Source organism: Babylonia areolata, chromosome 19 (genome assembly GCF_041734735.1).
Source record: "Babylonia areolata isolate BAREFJ2019XMU chromosome 19, ASM4173473v1, whole genome shotgun sequence".
Lineage (NCBI taxonomy): Eukaryota > Metazoa > Mollusca > Gastropoda > Neogastropoda > Buccinidae > Babylonia > Babylonia areolata.
Genome location: NC_134894.1, coordinates 12,420,003 through 12,432,699, shown reverse-complemented (window position 1 = coordinate 12,432,699; position 12,697 = coordinate 12,420,003). Strand labels below are relative to the sequence as shown.

At 42.3% G+C, this 12,697-nt stretch overlaps 1 protein-coding gene across 2 annotated transcripts in view; it reads right to left on the bottom strand.

The window, feature by feature from the left end:
- Positions 1-2,319: 2,319 nt before the first annotated feature.
- LOC143293455 (equilibrative nucleoside transporter 1-like) overlaps positions 2,320-12,697 on the bottom strand; it is a 34,524-nt gene continuing 24,146 nt past the window's right edge. Inside the window, exons 9-13 of one of the 2 annotated variants that reach the window (XM_076604325.1) lie at positions 11,577-11,696; positions 9,319-9,421; positions 8,618-8,703; positions 7,690-7,886; positions 2,320-5,605 (exon numbers count right to left, since the gene is read on the bottom strand). In XM_076604325.1, coding sequence (XP_076460440.1) covers positions 5,488-5,605; positions 7,690-7,886; positions 8,618-8,703; positions 9,319-9,421; positions 11,577-11,696 — 624 coding nt within the window. In that variant the 3' untranslated portion in view covers positions 2,320-5,487. The remainder of the gene's footprint in view (positions 5,606-7,689; positions 7,887-8,617; positions 8,704-9,318; positions 9,422-11,576; positions 11,697-12,697) is intronic. The other variant, XM_076604324.1, reaches the window with a different exon arrangement.

The following is a 12,697-nucleotide window of genomic DNA, read 5'->3' as shown; positions in this document are numbered from 1 at the left end:
AGTGTTCACATCGTTGATGTACAGGAAAATTGATCATTGGATTAGAGTAATCGAATTCAACTGTCGGTTCATTTCCGTAAACGTTTTATTCACACTTAAAAAGGGGAAATGCTTGATCAAACCAAACACACTGACACAGACATTGGTTGGCATACAGTACACATAAAACAATGGGTAAAGATTTTTACCGTCAAATTACGACATGTTTGATTCGTATAGCGTTAAAAGTATTATGACAAACACATGACTGAAACAAATCTAGAAGTACAAAATCAGTTTCAGTTTCAGTTTCAGTAGCTCAAGGAGGCGTCACTGCGTTCGGACAAATCCATATACGCTACACCACATCTGCCAAGCAGATGCCTGACCAGCAGCGTAATCCAACGCGCTTCGTCAGGCCTTGAGAAAAAAAAGGTGAATAAATAATAGATAAGCTTACATAAATAAATAAATAATAATTATAATATAAAAAGGTAGTAATAATAATAATAATAAAATAATGATAATAATAAATAAATAAATAAATAAGACAACAATGATGATAAATAAGCAAATAAATGTAAAACATGAAGACACACATTCACACATACACCCACACATGCACAACAGATATGCACCAAACATGCACTTTCACAGATATGAAAGCACAGTCAAATACATATAAACGTACATGAGCTCCAACACACACACACACACACACACACACACACCACACACATTACCCTGCACCTCCTCTACCCCCCTCCTCCACACACTCAAAATACAAAAGTACATAATACATATCATATGTGAAAACACACAGCAGCAAAATAGTTTACACCTTATACTGTGCTCTTACATAAAACATGACATCAATTCTTGAGACAGCCGGTAAACCATAACAAAAAAATATGAACACATCACATTAATGATGCAAGAAATGAACGGAATATCAAAGAAATTGATTTAAAATGTGTGTGTGTGTGTGTGTGTGTGTGTGTGTGTGTGTGTGTGTGTGTGTATGTACATGTATATTTTATATTCTGAACAACACACGCATAACAGTATATATTTTTAAGTGAAATGTACTCACACACAAAACAGGAACACTTAGTGAAGATTTGACAAAGATTTAAAAACAAAGAAGTTCAAGTTTAGAACAGAAATGAGAAAGAAAACACTGAAGAAAAAAATGTATATCTTACATATGAAATATAAACACAAAACTAACACACAGGGCATATATAACAGATCAGGACAATTCTATTTCTATTATTATGCACTTTTCAGTCATGGTTAAATATCCTTCATTATCAACCTCCAAAATTTTCACTTTGAAAACATATGCAGAAAAGATGATATTATGATAAAAAGCAGCGGCATGAATAACAGATCAGGATAATTGCATTATTCTTGTGCACTTTTCAGTTACGGTTATAAATCCTTCATAAGCAACCTCCACAGAATTTCACTTGAAAAACTTACACAGAAAAGATGATATTATGACAACAAGCAGCGCAAATAAGAACGATTGTTGTTACTCGTGACGAAACTGCTACGACTACCATTCCTCAGTGCAAATCCACAACAACATATATTGCAGTCGCATGACACACACACAAGATAAAACATAAACATTTTTCCCTATTTAATAGCTGTCAATAAAACGCACACGCACACACACACAATGACAATTATTAGAAAGTGTAAAGACCACTGTCATGTACACTCGAAATTACCGATCCAATGTCAGCAATGATCAACCATCGTTTTGTCGTTTTCTAGATTTAATTTTTTCCTTACGTCAGTTTCAGTTTCAGTTTCAGTAGCTCAAGGAGGCGTCACTGCGTTCGGACAAATCCATATACGCTACACCACATCTGCCAAGCAGATGCCTGACCAGCAGCGTAACCCAACGCGCTTAGTCAGGCCTTGAGGAAAAAAGAAAGAAAAAAAAGGTGAATAAATAATAGATAAGCTTACACAAATAAATAAATGAATAAATAAATAAATAACAACTATAATGTAGTAAAAAAAAATCTATGTCAATCTTTTGTTGATGTATTAAATTGACTTTTCTTTTTAGACCGAACGTCTAACGCCTTGGCAACATTTTTCCTCCATGTTTTCTTTTCCATATCTTATGTTATCATGTCGTGTTATCTTGATAGTTCGTAGAAACATACAAAGAACTGAATATAAACACACACACAAAAAAAAACAAGCAAGCAACAACAATAACAACAAAACAAAAATCCATATAAAAACTGTAACACTGCAACTTTTCCTTCATCACTACCACCCCACTCCTCTTCCACAAACCAGCCAGCCCCTCCCCCCCTTTCACTCCTCCCCCGTCCACCCCCCTCCAACCCCCTTGGCGCGAATGATATACACAGAAATGAACGAGTCAGTCCACCCACGAACCTTCCAAAGTAGCCTACGTCTTTTCACACACGAATGACATCAGACTCGATGCACTCAACACCCCACAATTGACTGATTTGTCCACGCATATCACCCCAGTACGGACCCTCTTGTCCATGCATACAAAGCCAGAATTGACTGACTTGTCTATGCATATACCATCCTAAAATTGAATGCCTTGCCCATACCTAACACTGTATTGTCAGCAGAAGTTTCGATTCATCAGTGTAATGTAAATACAAACCCGTCCTGGGTTCTTTTTATAGATGTGTTGAGAATAGGTGTTATTGACATGGTGATGAAAGTGTGTGTGTGTGTGTGTGTGTGTTGGGGCGGTTGGGGGGAGGGGGGGAAGTGGCAGTTCAGAGGCAAACAAGTCTGGTCGAGTCGTACGAATGTCAGTTTGTGAGCAACGAGACAGTGGTTATAATGAACACTACACATGCTATCGCCAAACGTTATGAACTGTTTCCGTTCTGGCAGACGCTCTAAAATATCAACTCTCACAGTGACATCAAGCTTTGAACTTAAGATCTATACAGTGACTGATTAAAAGATGAAGTGTATTGGTGTGTGTATGTGTCTGTGCGCGCGCGCATGTGTGTGTTGTGTGTGTGTTTGCGCGCGCGCGTGTGTGTGCGTGATGAGTTTTATGGCAGAAATGTAAATGAATGCCATGCGTTGTTTGGGTGTGAACTGTTTTCTAAGCGTGCTGCGTTTTTAGTAGGTATATGATTTGTATGTTCATACAAATGCTTGTTTTTTTGTTGTTGTTTTTTGTTGTATTTGATTATTCAATTGACTGTTCTTACTTTAGTGTGCTTCATTTTATGATTGATATGTATATGCACATGAGTGTATGTCTTAGCTATATGCGATTATTGAATTGAGTATCTTATTCGTAAAGTGCTTATCGTATTTTATGGTTTGATTTATAATCTGTCAAGTCCCCTATAAATTCTTTATATATGTGTGTGTGTGTGTGTGTGTGTGTGTGTGTGTGTATTCATTTTCTTGATTCATTTATCTATTTGTCTATTCATTTATCATATTCTAAAATATTTCCTTTGGTCTTTATGCAGTCTACATCACTCAGCATAAAACGCATGGTGTGGGCTTGTGCAGTGCTGAGCATTAATTCTATTCATCCTGAATCAGTGTACTCTGAAACATGAGAGCATGTACGGAACTTGTGTTGGAGTGTGAAAGTAATGCTGTTTCACGTCGATTTTTTTTTTTTAATCACAAACTTGGCCTATAATTTCTCTTGAAGAGATGCTAAAGTATTCTTATATCTTGAATGCATAGCAGCTCAAGAATTTCCCACGAATTGCCCGTACAAAAATCAATATAAATGTTTTAAAGTGAACATGTGCAATAAACAATAAAGAGTGGTAACTCTCTCCATACATAGACAAGGTACACAACTTCCAACGAATGCTGCTTATGCTAAGCACATTCACCAAGCAGACAGGTAAAGAAAAGGTACATGGGAGCTAACCCAGGTACTTCCCCTCCTCCCCCGCCACCCCTCAAAAAAAGGAGAAGCTTTTATCTTCTTTACCTTGTTTGTGGAGAGAGTTACTACTTTTTATTGTTTGTTAATCATTTACTCTCCTAGGCTCATTGTTCTTTAATGTCGAATATGTGCAATGTTTTTTCGTTGGTTTTTGTTTTGTTTGTTTTTTGTTTGTTATATACAAGTATCTTATTTTGTTGTTTTTTTTTGTTTTTTTTAAATATTCTTTATACAAGTGTCTTTAATAATTATGCAAATAAGCATATACATAATCATTATTATCCAAAACGCCGACTGTCCTAAAAAAAACAACCCACCTCTTGGTCGAGAGTGGAGGAAGTAATAACTTAGGCAGGATACTCTCCACTATACTATCGTCAAATTCTAGCCCAGATAGTTGGAACAGAAGATGCCTCCTGTGCTGTTCTGGTGATCATAGTCGGACACGACTGACTGTCATACATTACAGTATCGTATCTTATCTCCTCTTGCCTCTTCTGCTGTTCTGTGGACATAAATTGGACACGACTGACTATCATACATTACAGTATCGTATCTTATCTCCTCTTGCCTCTTCTGCTGTTCTGTGGACATATACTGGACACGACTGACTGTCATACATTACAGTATCGTATCTTATCTCCTCTTGCCTCTTCTGCTGTTCTGTGGACATATACTGGACACGACTGACTATCATACATTACAGTATCGTATCTTATCTCCTCTTGCCTCTTCTGCTGTTCTGTGGGCATAAATTGGACACGACTGACTATCATACATTACAGTATCGTATCTTATCTCCTCTTGCCTCTTCTGCTGTTCTGTGGGCATACATTGGACACGACTGACTATCATACATTACAGTATCGTATCTTATCTCCTCTTGCCTTTTCTGCTGTTCTGTGGGCATACATTGGACACGACTGACTATCATACATTACAGTATCGTATCTTATCTCCTCTTGCCTTTTCTGCTGTTCTGTGGGCATAAATTGGACACGACTGACTATCATACATTAACGTATACTATATTATCTCCTCTCGTCTCTGCAGCTGTTCTGGTTGTTGTAGCTGGATACGACTGACTATCCTACATTACCATGTGTACCCTGTCCCTATACATAGGGGGAGAAAAGTGCGACAATACAATGGCATCCAGGAGTCATGACCTGGGTGCGGCCCGGCCCCCTTAGAGTGTAAAGTAGTTCAGGGCCGAAACACTTGACTGAGGGGAGGCTTTCTTCTCTGAAGACCTTGTACTGTTCAGCTCTCTCTAGAGTTTCTTATCACATTACCGTATCGTATCGTATCTCCCCTTCTCTCTTCTTTTCTCTTCTTGTCTTATCTACATACACGTTGTAGCATGGTCAGCTGGCTGCTTGCTGGTCGTGGGTAGGGTAGGGAAGGGGAGACTTCTTCTTCGTTCGTGGGCTGCAACTCCTACGTTCACGCGTATGTACACGAGTGGACTTTTACGTGTATGACTTTTTTTTTTTTTTTTAACCCCCGCCATGTAGGCAGCCATACTCCGTTTTCCGGGGTGGAAGGGGGAGAGAAAAACGTCAGAGATCCACCAGATCGACCAGGACCCGAGAAATGTTGACCCCGCACAGGATGCCGAAGACCAGAAAGAAGGACATCATCATGGCTGCTGTGCCCGCGTCATACCGCTCCACGTACCTGGATCAGACACACAGAGTGGGGGTAGGGGGGTTGTGGAGACGGGGGAGGGGACTAGTTCAGTGTGCGTGTGTGTGTGGGTGGGTCGGTGTGTGTGTGTGTATGTGTGATGTGTTGTGATGTGATGTGGTATGTGTGTGTGGGGGTGGGGGGGGCGGGGGGGTGGGGGGGATGGTGGGTCGGTGTGTGTGTGTGTGTGTGTGTATGTGTGGTGTTGTGATGTGTGTGTGTGTGTGTGTGTGTGTGTGCGTGTGTTGTGTGTGTGTGTGTGTGTGTGTGTGTGTGTGTGTGTACTCTGTGTATGTACGTAAGAGAGAGACAGAGTGAGTGAGAGACAAAGACAGACAGACAGAGAGCAACCAAGTTAACTCACTCAGTACGGCCAGTCCTCTACACAGACACCTCGGATGTCCAGTGGGTGTCTGAATGACCCAACCTTTAGCTTCCGTCGTCAGAATTGTGGTATTCTTTGTCAACATTCACCTTTCAGTACAAGAGCCTTCTGCTTGCAACATTTTGATGGCGGTAATTGGGATGAAACGCTGTTAACGTCGTCTCTTTCGCCGTTCGTATGGAGAGAGTTAAATTGTGTTGCTGTTGTTGTTTTTGTTGTTGAGTGTGGCTTACGTGTGTGAACAGGTGTGTGTGTGTGTGTGTGTGTGTGTGTGTGTGTGTGTGTGTGTGTGTGTGTGTGTGTGGAGAGAGAAATAACATGCTGAAAGGACATGTAAGTTTTACCAGGACTACCAACGTCGACAGGCATGTCATTTTTTGTGTGTGCGTGTGAGCGCCTGTGCGTCTGTGTCTGTGTGAACACGCGTGCGCACGTGTGTGTGTGTGTGTGTGTGTGTGTGTGCGTGTGCATGCGTGCGTGCTTGTGGGTATATGTGTATGTTTGTGTGAGTGTACATGCGTGTGCGTAAATGTCTCTGTGTGTGCGTGCGTGTGCATGCGTGCGTGCGTGCATCAACGTGCGCTGTAGAATGCACTTTTCGCAAACTACAAGAGCAAAAAAGGGGAAAACTTGCACAGAAATATTATTATTATATGATTATGCCATACTCTCTAGATTCTCCCGTCATGTCCAGGGGATGAGTAGGCAGGCAGGTCATCTGCTGGTGTGGGTCCTCATGTGGGAATGAAGACCACTTCCTGAGGCACAAGGTCGTCCACAGACGCTGCATGGAATGAAGTCCTGCAAGGATGGGCCCCGTTTTCTCCGAGTCCTCTTTTCCTGGATGGCGGCTGGTCTGTTGCGCTCGAATGTCTTTACACCCTGGGTACACTGTTGCTTCTACTGTGGTTTTTTGTTGTTGTTTTTCTTAAAGGGCGACATATTCCCTGGAAGTAGTGTCGATGTCGCAGCTTCTGAGGTTGGTTGGTCTTCAACGTGTCTTTGCATCTCTTCTGAGGCTTTCCTTGGCCACGCTGTCTTTCCTTCAGTTGTCCAGCATCTTTGGAATTCTGCTGTCCTCCATACGGACGCGTCCTGTCCATCGGAGCTGGCTTTTGCTGAGTATACATCAAATGCTGGGTAGGCCACATTTCTTCAGGACCTGTAAGTTGGACGCTCTCTGTCTTGCCATTTGATGCTGCAAATCTTGCGCAAGTGTCGTTGATGGAACTGTTCCGAGTTGTTGGATGTGTCGACGGTATGTAACTATGCCATACACTAATAGTGTGTGTGGGCTTAGGGTTGACTTCATCAAGATTTTTGTTTTAAGTTTTGTTAATTTCTTTTATTATATTTTCTTTTATTTACTTTTTTCTTCTTTTTTTTTATTTTTTTTTAAAGTTTTGTTATTTTATTTATTTATTTATTCATTTATTATTATTATTATTATTATTATTGTTATTAATATTATCATTTATTTTTTTATTTTTTTAATTTTTTTCTCAAGGCCTGACTAAGCGCGTTGGGTTATTACGCTGCTGGTCAGGTATCTGCTTGGCAGGTGTTGTGTAGCGTATATGGATTTGACCGAACGCAGTGACGCCTCCTTGAGCTACTGATACCGATACTGATACTGATAATATCATTATGCTATACACACAGACTACAGAAAAAAAGGGCAGCAACTCACTTGGGGGCATACATCATACAGAGACTGCTGAAGTATCCCCCGGACAGCGCCATGAGGACGGAGCACACCAGGAAGACGTAGTCATTGGCGAGGGGCGGGGCCCAGGAGCGGGACTCAGGCCGGAAGTTGAACATCAGGTACAGGGGGATGAACAGCACGCGGAGCGCCACTGGGAGCCACACCCACCTGGGTCCTGGCTGCAGACACACACACACACACACACACACACACACACACACACACACACACACAGAGTCATCTGCCGAAGAGAAGGTTTGTAATGGTTCTGCTCCTCCTATGCTGACTGTGCTGACATGATCACTGAGTGCATCAGTCAACAGAATATAATGTTTGACAGTGTCGGAGACAGATATTGTGCTTCCTGCCAGATTCTGTCAAACGTGGTAGAAGTCCCTCTGGTGTTGGACGGAGGTGTTTCGCAAAAGGGTATGCATGACAAAGATCTGTTTGATGGTACTTCTGCCCAGTGCGTGATGGGGAGGGAGAGTGGGGTGGGGGTGGGGGTGGGGGGGTTACATATCAATTAATAAAACAAAGCGTACATTAAACAATCTGCAGAATCTGTGGCTTAAAAAGTACACAATATCCGAAATAAAAGCGAGTGTACTGAAATTTCAAGTAAATGTACACACGTTCCCAGCTCGCAAATTTTCTCTGTCTGTCTCTCTGTCTGTCTGTCTGTCTCTCTATCTGTCTCAACACAGGCGTCAGCGCACAAAACTAAATGCACACTTTCTCACACTCATTCAACACAAAAACGTAAAGAAAGAGACACATAGAGATAGCCGCAGGAACAGAATAGACAGAGTCGGACAGACAGACAGATCGACAGACAGACAGGCAGAGATAATGGCAGAGGCAGAGAACGTATAATTCAGGAACCAACACAGAATGAGGATGAACTCACGAAATGCCGAAATTCTGTCAGGAGGTTTCCTAACATGGCGAACAGGTTGAAATTGAGAAAACAGAACACAGGAGTCCAGTAGACATCTGAAAAATCACCACCTTCATCATCATCATCATCATCATCATCATCATCATCAACATAATCATCATCACTATCGTCATCATCACAGCCAACATCAACATCATCAACATCGTCGTCATCATCATCATCATCATCATCGTCATAGTCATCATCATCACCATCACCATCTTCATCATCATCGTCGTCAGCGTCATTATTATTGAGTTGTCATCATCATCATCATTATCATCATTTTCACCTTTATCTTCTGTGCTCTCTCTCTCTCTCTCTCCTCTCTCTCTCTCTCTCTCTCACACACACACACACACACACACACACACACACACACACACACACACACACACACACATGTGCGTGCACAAAGACACGTCTGATATCGCTTCCAATAAAAAAAAAAAAAAAAAAAAAATTAAACTAAAGAACGAACGAACGAACGAACACGCATTAAAATAAACTACGCCTCTTGAAAGGTACAAAAAGGGGTAGCCCTCACACCTCAAATCTATATCACACTTATCTCCAGGCTGTGCAGTCAGAGGGGGGTAAGAAACGTATTGCAAAATTAATCTGAGACACGTGACCACACGAGACAGGGGAAGCTATGCTTGAAGCCTTACCGGAAATGGGGAAACTCAGTCGTTTGACGTCACTCTGAATCTGCGGGAAGAGCGCCAGGGACACGAAGAAGACGAACCAGACGCTAAGAGCCAAGTGCCAGATCTGTTCACATAGGACAACGCATGGATCACACCACATCGAACCACAGCTCCGTTTCCATTGTTCATGTTCATAGTCGACATCATTCCAGAATCACCCCCACCCTTTCTTGCATTCTTTCCATATCTATCAATCTATCAACCTATCAAACTATCTATCAATCTATCTATCTATCTATCTATCTATATGTAAATGATTACATAGAACAATCCTATGAAAAAGTAATAGTTTTTTTTAAATTTTTTTTTATTTTTTTTTTTTTTATCCTGTGGTCACATAAAGTTTCATAACTGTTGATTACTGTGTGAAAAGTTCCGCTAAAGTCCATTCCCAGCAGCCACAGCCTGATATATCAACTTTCCCTTTTGACAGTTTTGCCAAAAAACCCCAGCTGGGCGGTGGATTGCTGAGGAAGACAACACAGGTAGGTGCTTGATAGAGTGGAGTGATGGCCTAGAGGTAACGCGTCCGCCTAGGAAGCGAGAGAATCTGAGCATGCTGGTTCGAATCACGGTTCAGCCGCTGATATTTTCTCCCCCTCCACTAGACCTTGAGTGGTGGTCTGGACGCTAGTCATTCGGATGAGACGATAAACCGAGGTCCCGTGTGCAGCATGCACTTAGCGCACGTAAAAGAACCCACGGCAACAAAAGGGTTGTTCCTGGCAAAATTCTGTAGAAAAATCCACTTCGATAGGAAAAACAAATAAAACTGCACGCAGGAAAAAATACCCCAAAAAAAAGAAAAAAAAAGGGTGGCACTGTAGTGTAGCGACGCGCTCTCCCTGGGGAGAGCAGCCCGAATTTCACACAGAGAAATCTGCTGTGATAAAAAAACAAAAACAAATACAAATACAAATAATATCATCCCAAAGTCACAATTTCACTGTTAAAACTTCTATATGCACGAAAATAGAATAAATGCATTGGATTGCTAGAAGATTACATCAATTGCCACCTTGTACTCTTTCATATGCATGACAATACAATTGATACATTGAATTACCAGAAGAAGATTACATCAATAACCGCCTAACATGTATTCTTTCATATGCATGAAATTAGAATAAATGCATTGGGTTGCTAGAATATTACATCAGTAACCACCTTCAGTTTCAATGTCAGTATCAAATACAGCTTACGAAGTAACATTATCGTGTATTGATGACACACTGTACACATTCTTTATCTTACGGATTGGTTGCAGCCAGAGACACCACCTCTTGAGTCGTGACAAAGTGGGAACGCACTTGCATACGAAGGGAGACAATCTGTTCCTACGAAACCGAATCCTAAACTCTCAAGAATTTTCTCCCCTTCTACTTGACATTGGAAGCTTGTCATTCAGGTCAGAAGATAAAACGAGTTCCCCCGTGTGAAGCATGCACTTTGCGCGCGTGAAAGAACCCACGGCAACAAGAGAGTTTGCCTGGCAAAATTTCATGGTAAAAATACACGTGTGTGTGTGTGTGTGTGTGTGTGTGTGTGTGTGTGTGTGTGTGTGTCTGTGTGTGTGTGTCCATTAACATAGGAAACGAATGATGAGTGCCTAAAAACAGCTCTCTCAATCGGCTCTAGTCTATCCAGCCAGACAGCCTGTAGTATATATATATATATATATATATAAGTATCCATATCATTCAATTGATCAGTCAGTCAGTCAGTCAACCAGTCAATCCAAACTAGCTGACCTGTGACCTGGTCACCCCTAGCTGTCCCGTGACCTGGTCACTCCTAGCTGACCTGTGACCTGGTCACCCCTAGCTGTCCTGTGACCTGGTCACCCCTAGCTGACCTGTGACCTGGTCACCCCTAGCTGCCCTGTGACCTCGTCACCCCCAGCTGCCCTGTGACCTGGTCACCCTTAGCTGCCCTGTGACCTGGTCACCCCTAGCTGACCTGTGACCTGGTCACCCCTAGCTGACCTGTGACCTGGTCACTCCTAGCTGCCCTGTGACCTGGTCACCCCTAGCTGACTTGTGACCTGGTCACCCCTAGCTGACCTGTGACCTGGTCACCCCTAGCTGACCTGTGACCTAGTCACCCTTAGCTACCCTGTGACCTGGTCACCCCTAGCTGACCTGTGACCTGGTCACCCCTAGCTGCCCTGTGACCTGGTCACCCCTAGCTGACCTGTGACCTGGTCACCCCTAGCTGACCTGTTTGAAGACTTTCCAATAGGTGTGAAAGCGGTCTACACAGGACTCGTGTTGGGGTCGTGCGCTCTGCCGTTGTCGTGCGTTCAGTCTCATCACTTTCTTGTGATGTCGGTAGAATTTCTGAAACCGCACACAGTGTTGTGTTAGTTAGTAAGAGGCTTGTTAGTGCAGGAAAGAGTTTGTTTGTGTTGCCACGCACGCACGGATATACATACACACGTACGCACGCACGCCCCACCCTACACACAACCCCCCCCCCAACCCTACACACACACACACACAGTGTTATTATTTGCTTGTGATGACGGAAGAATTTTTGTAGTCATACGCACTGTGTCATCATTTCCTTGTAATGTAAGAATTTGTGTAGCCACACACACACACACGCGCGCGCGCACGGACGCACGCACGCACACACACACACACACACGCACACACACAGAGACTGTCATCCTTTACTTTTTAATGTCGGATAAATTTGTGTAGCCACACACACATTGTTATCATTTGCAGTGTCACTGTTCATAATTTTCGCTTGTAATATCGGGGGAATCTCTTTCACACACACACACAGACACACACACACAGACAGACACACACTTGTCATCATGTATTTTTCACAATGGAAATAAGGCAGCCTGTTGTGCAAATGACCCTCGTGTGTTTGTAAAGCGCACAGAGCTTGGTCCCCGACCGAGGACAGCATCCTTCTTCTTCTTTTTCTGCGTTCGTGGGCTGCAAACTCCCATGTTCATATCGTCTGTACACGAGTGGGCTTTTACGTGTAAGACCGTTTTTGACTCACTTGTGTAAACAAAGTGAGTCTATGTTTTAACCCGGTGTTCGGTTGTCTGTGTGTGTGTGTGTGTGTGTGTGTGTGTGTGTGTGTCCGTGGTAAACTTTAACATTGACATTTTCTCTGCAAATACTTTGTCAGTTGACACCAAATTAGGCATAAAAATAGGAAAAATTCAGTTCTTTCCAGTCATCTTGTTTAAAACAATATTGCACCTCTGGGATGGGCACAAAAAAATACAAAATGAAGCCTAATTATATGCAAACTGCATTTACTGTTATATTTATATTTTTTGTATTCTCTAAACTTGGCACTTTGATCTCAT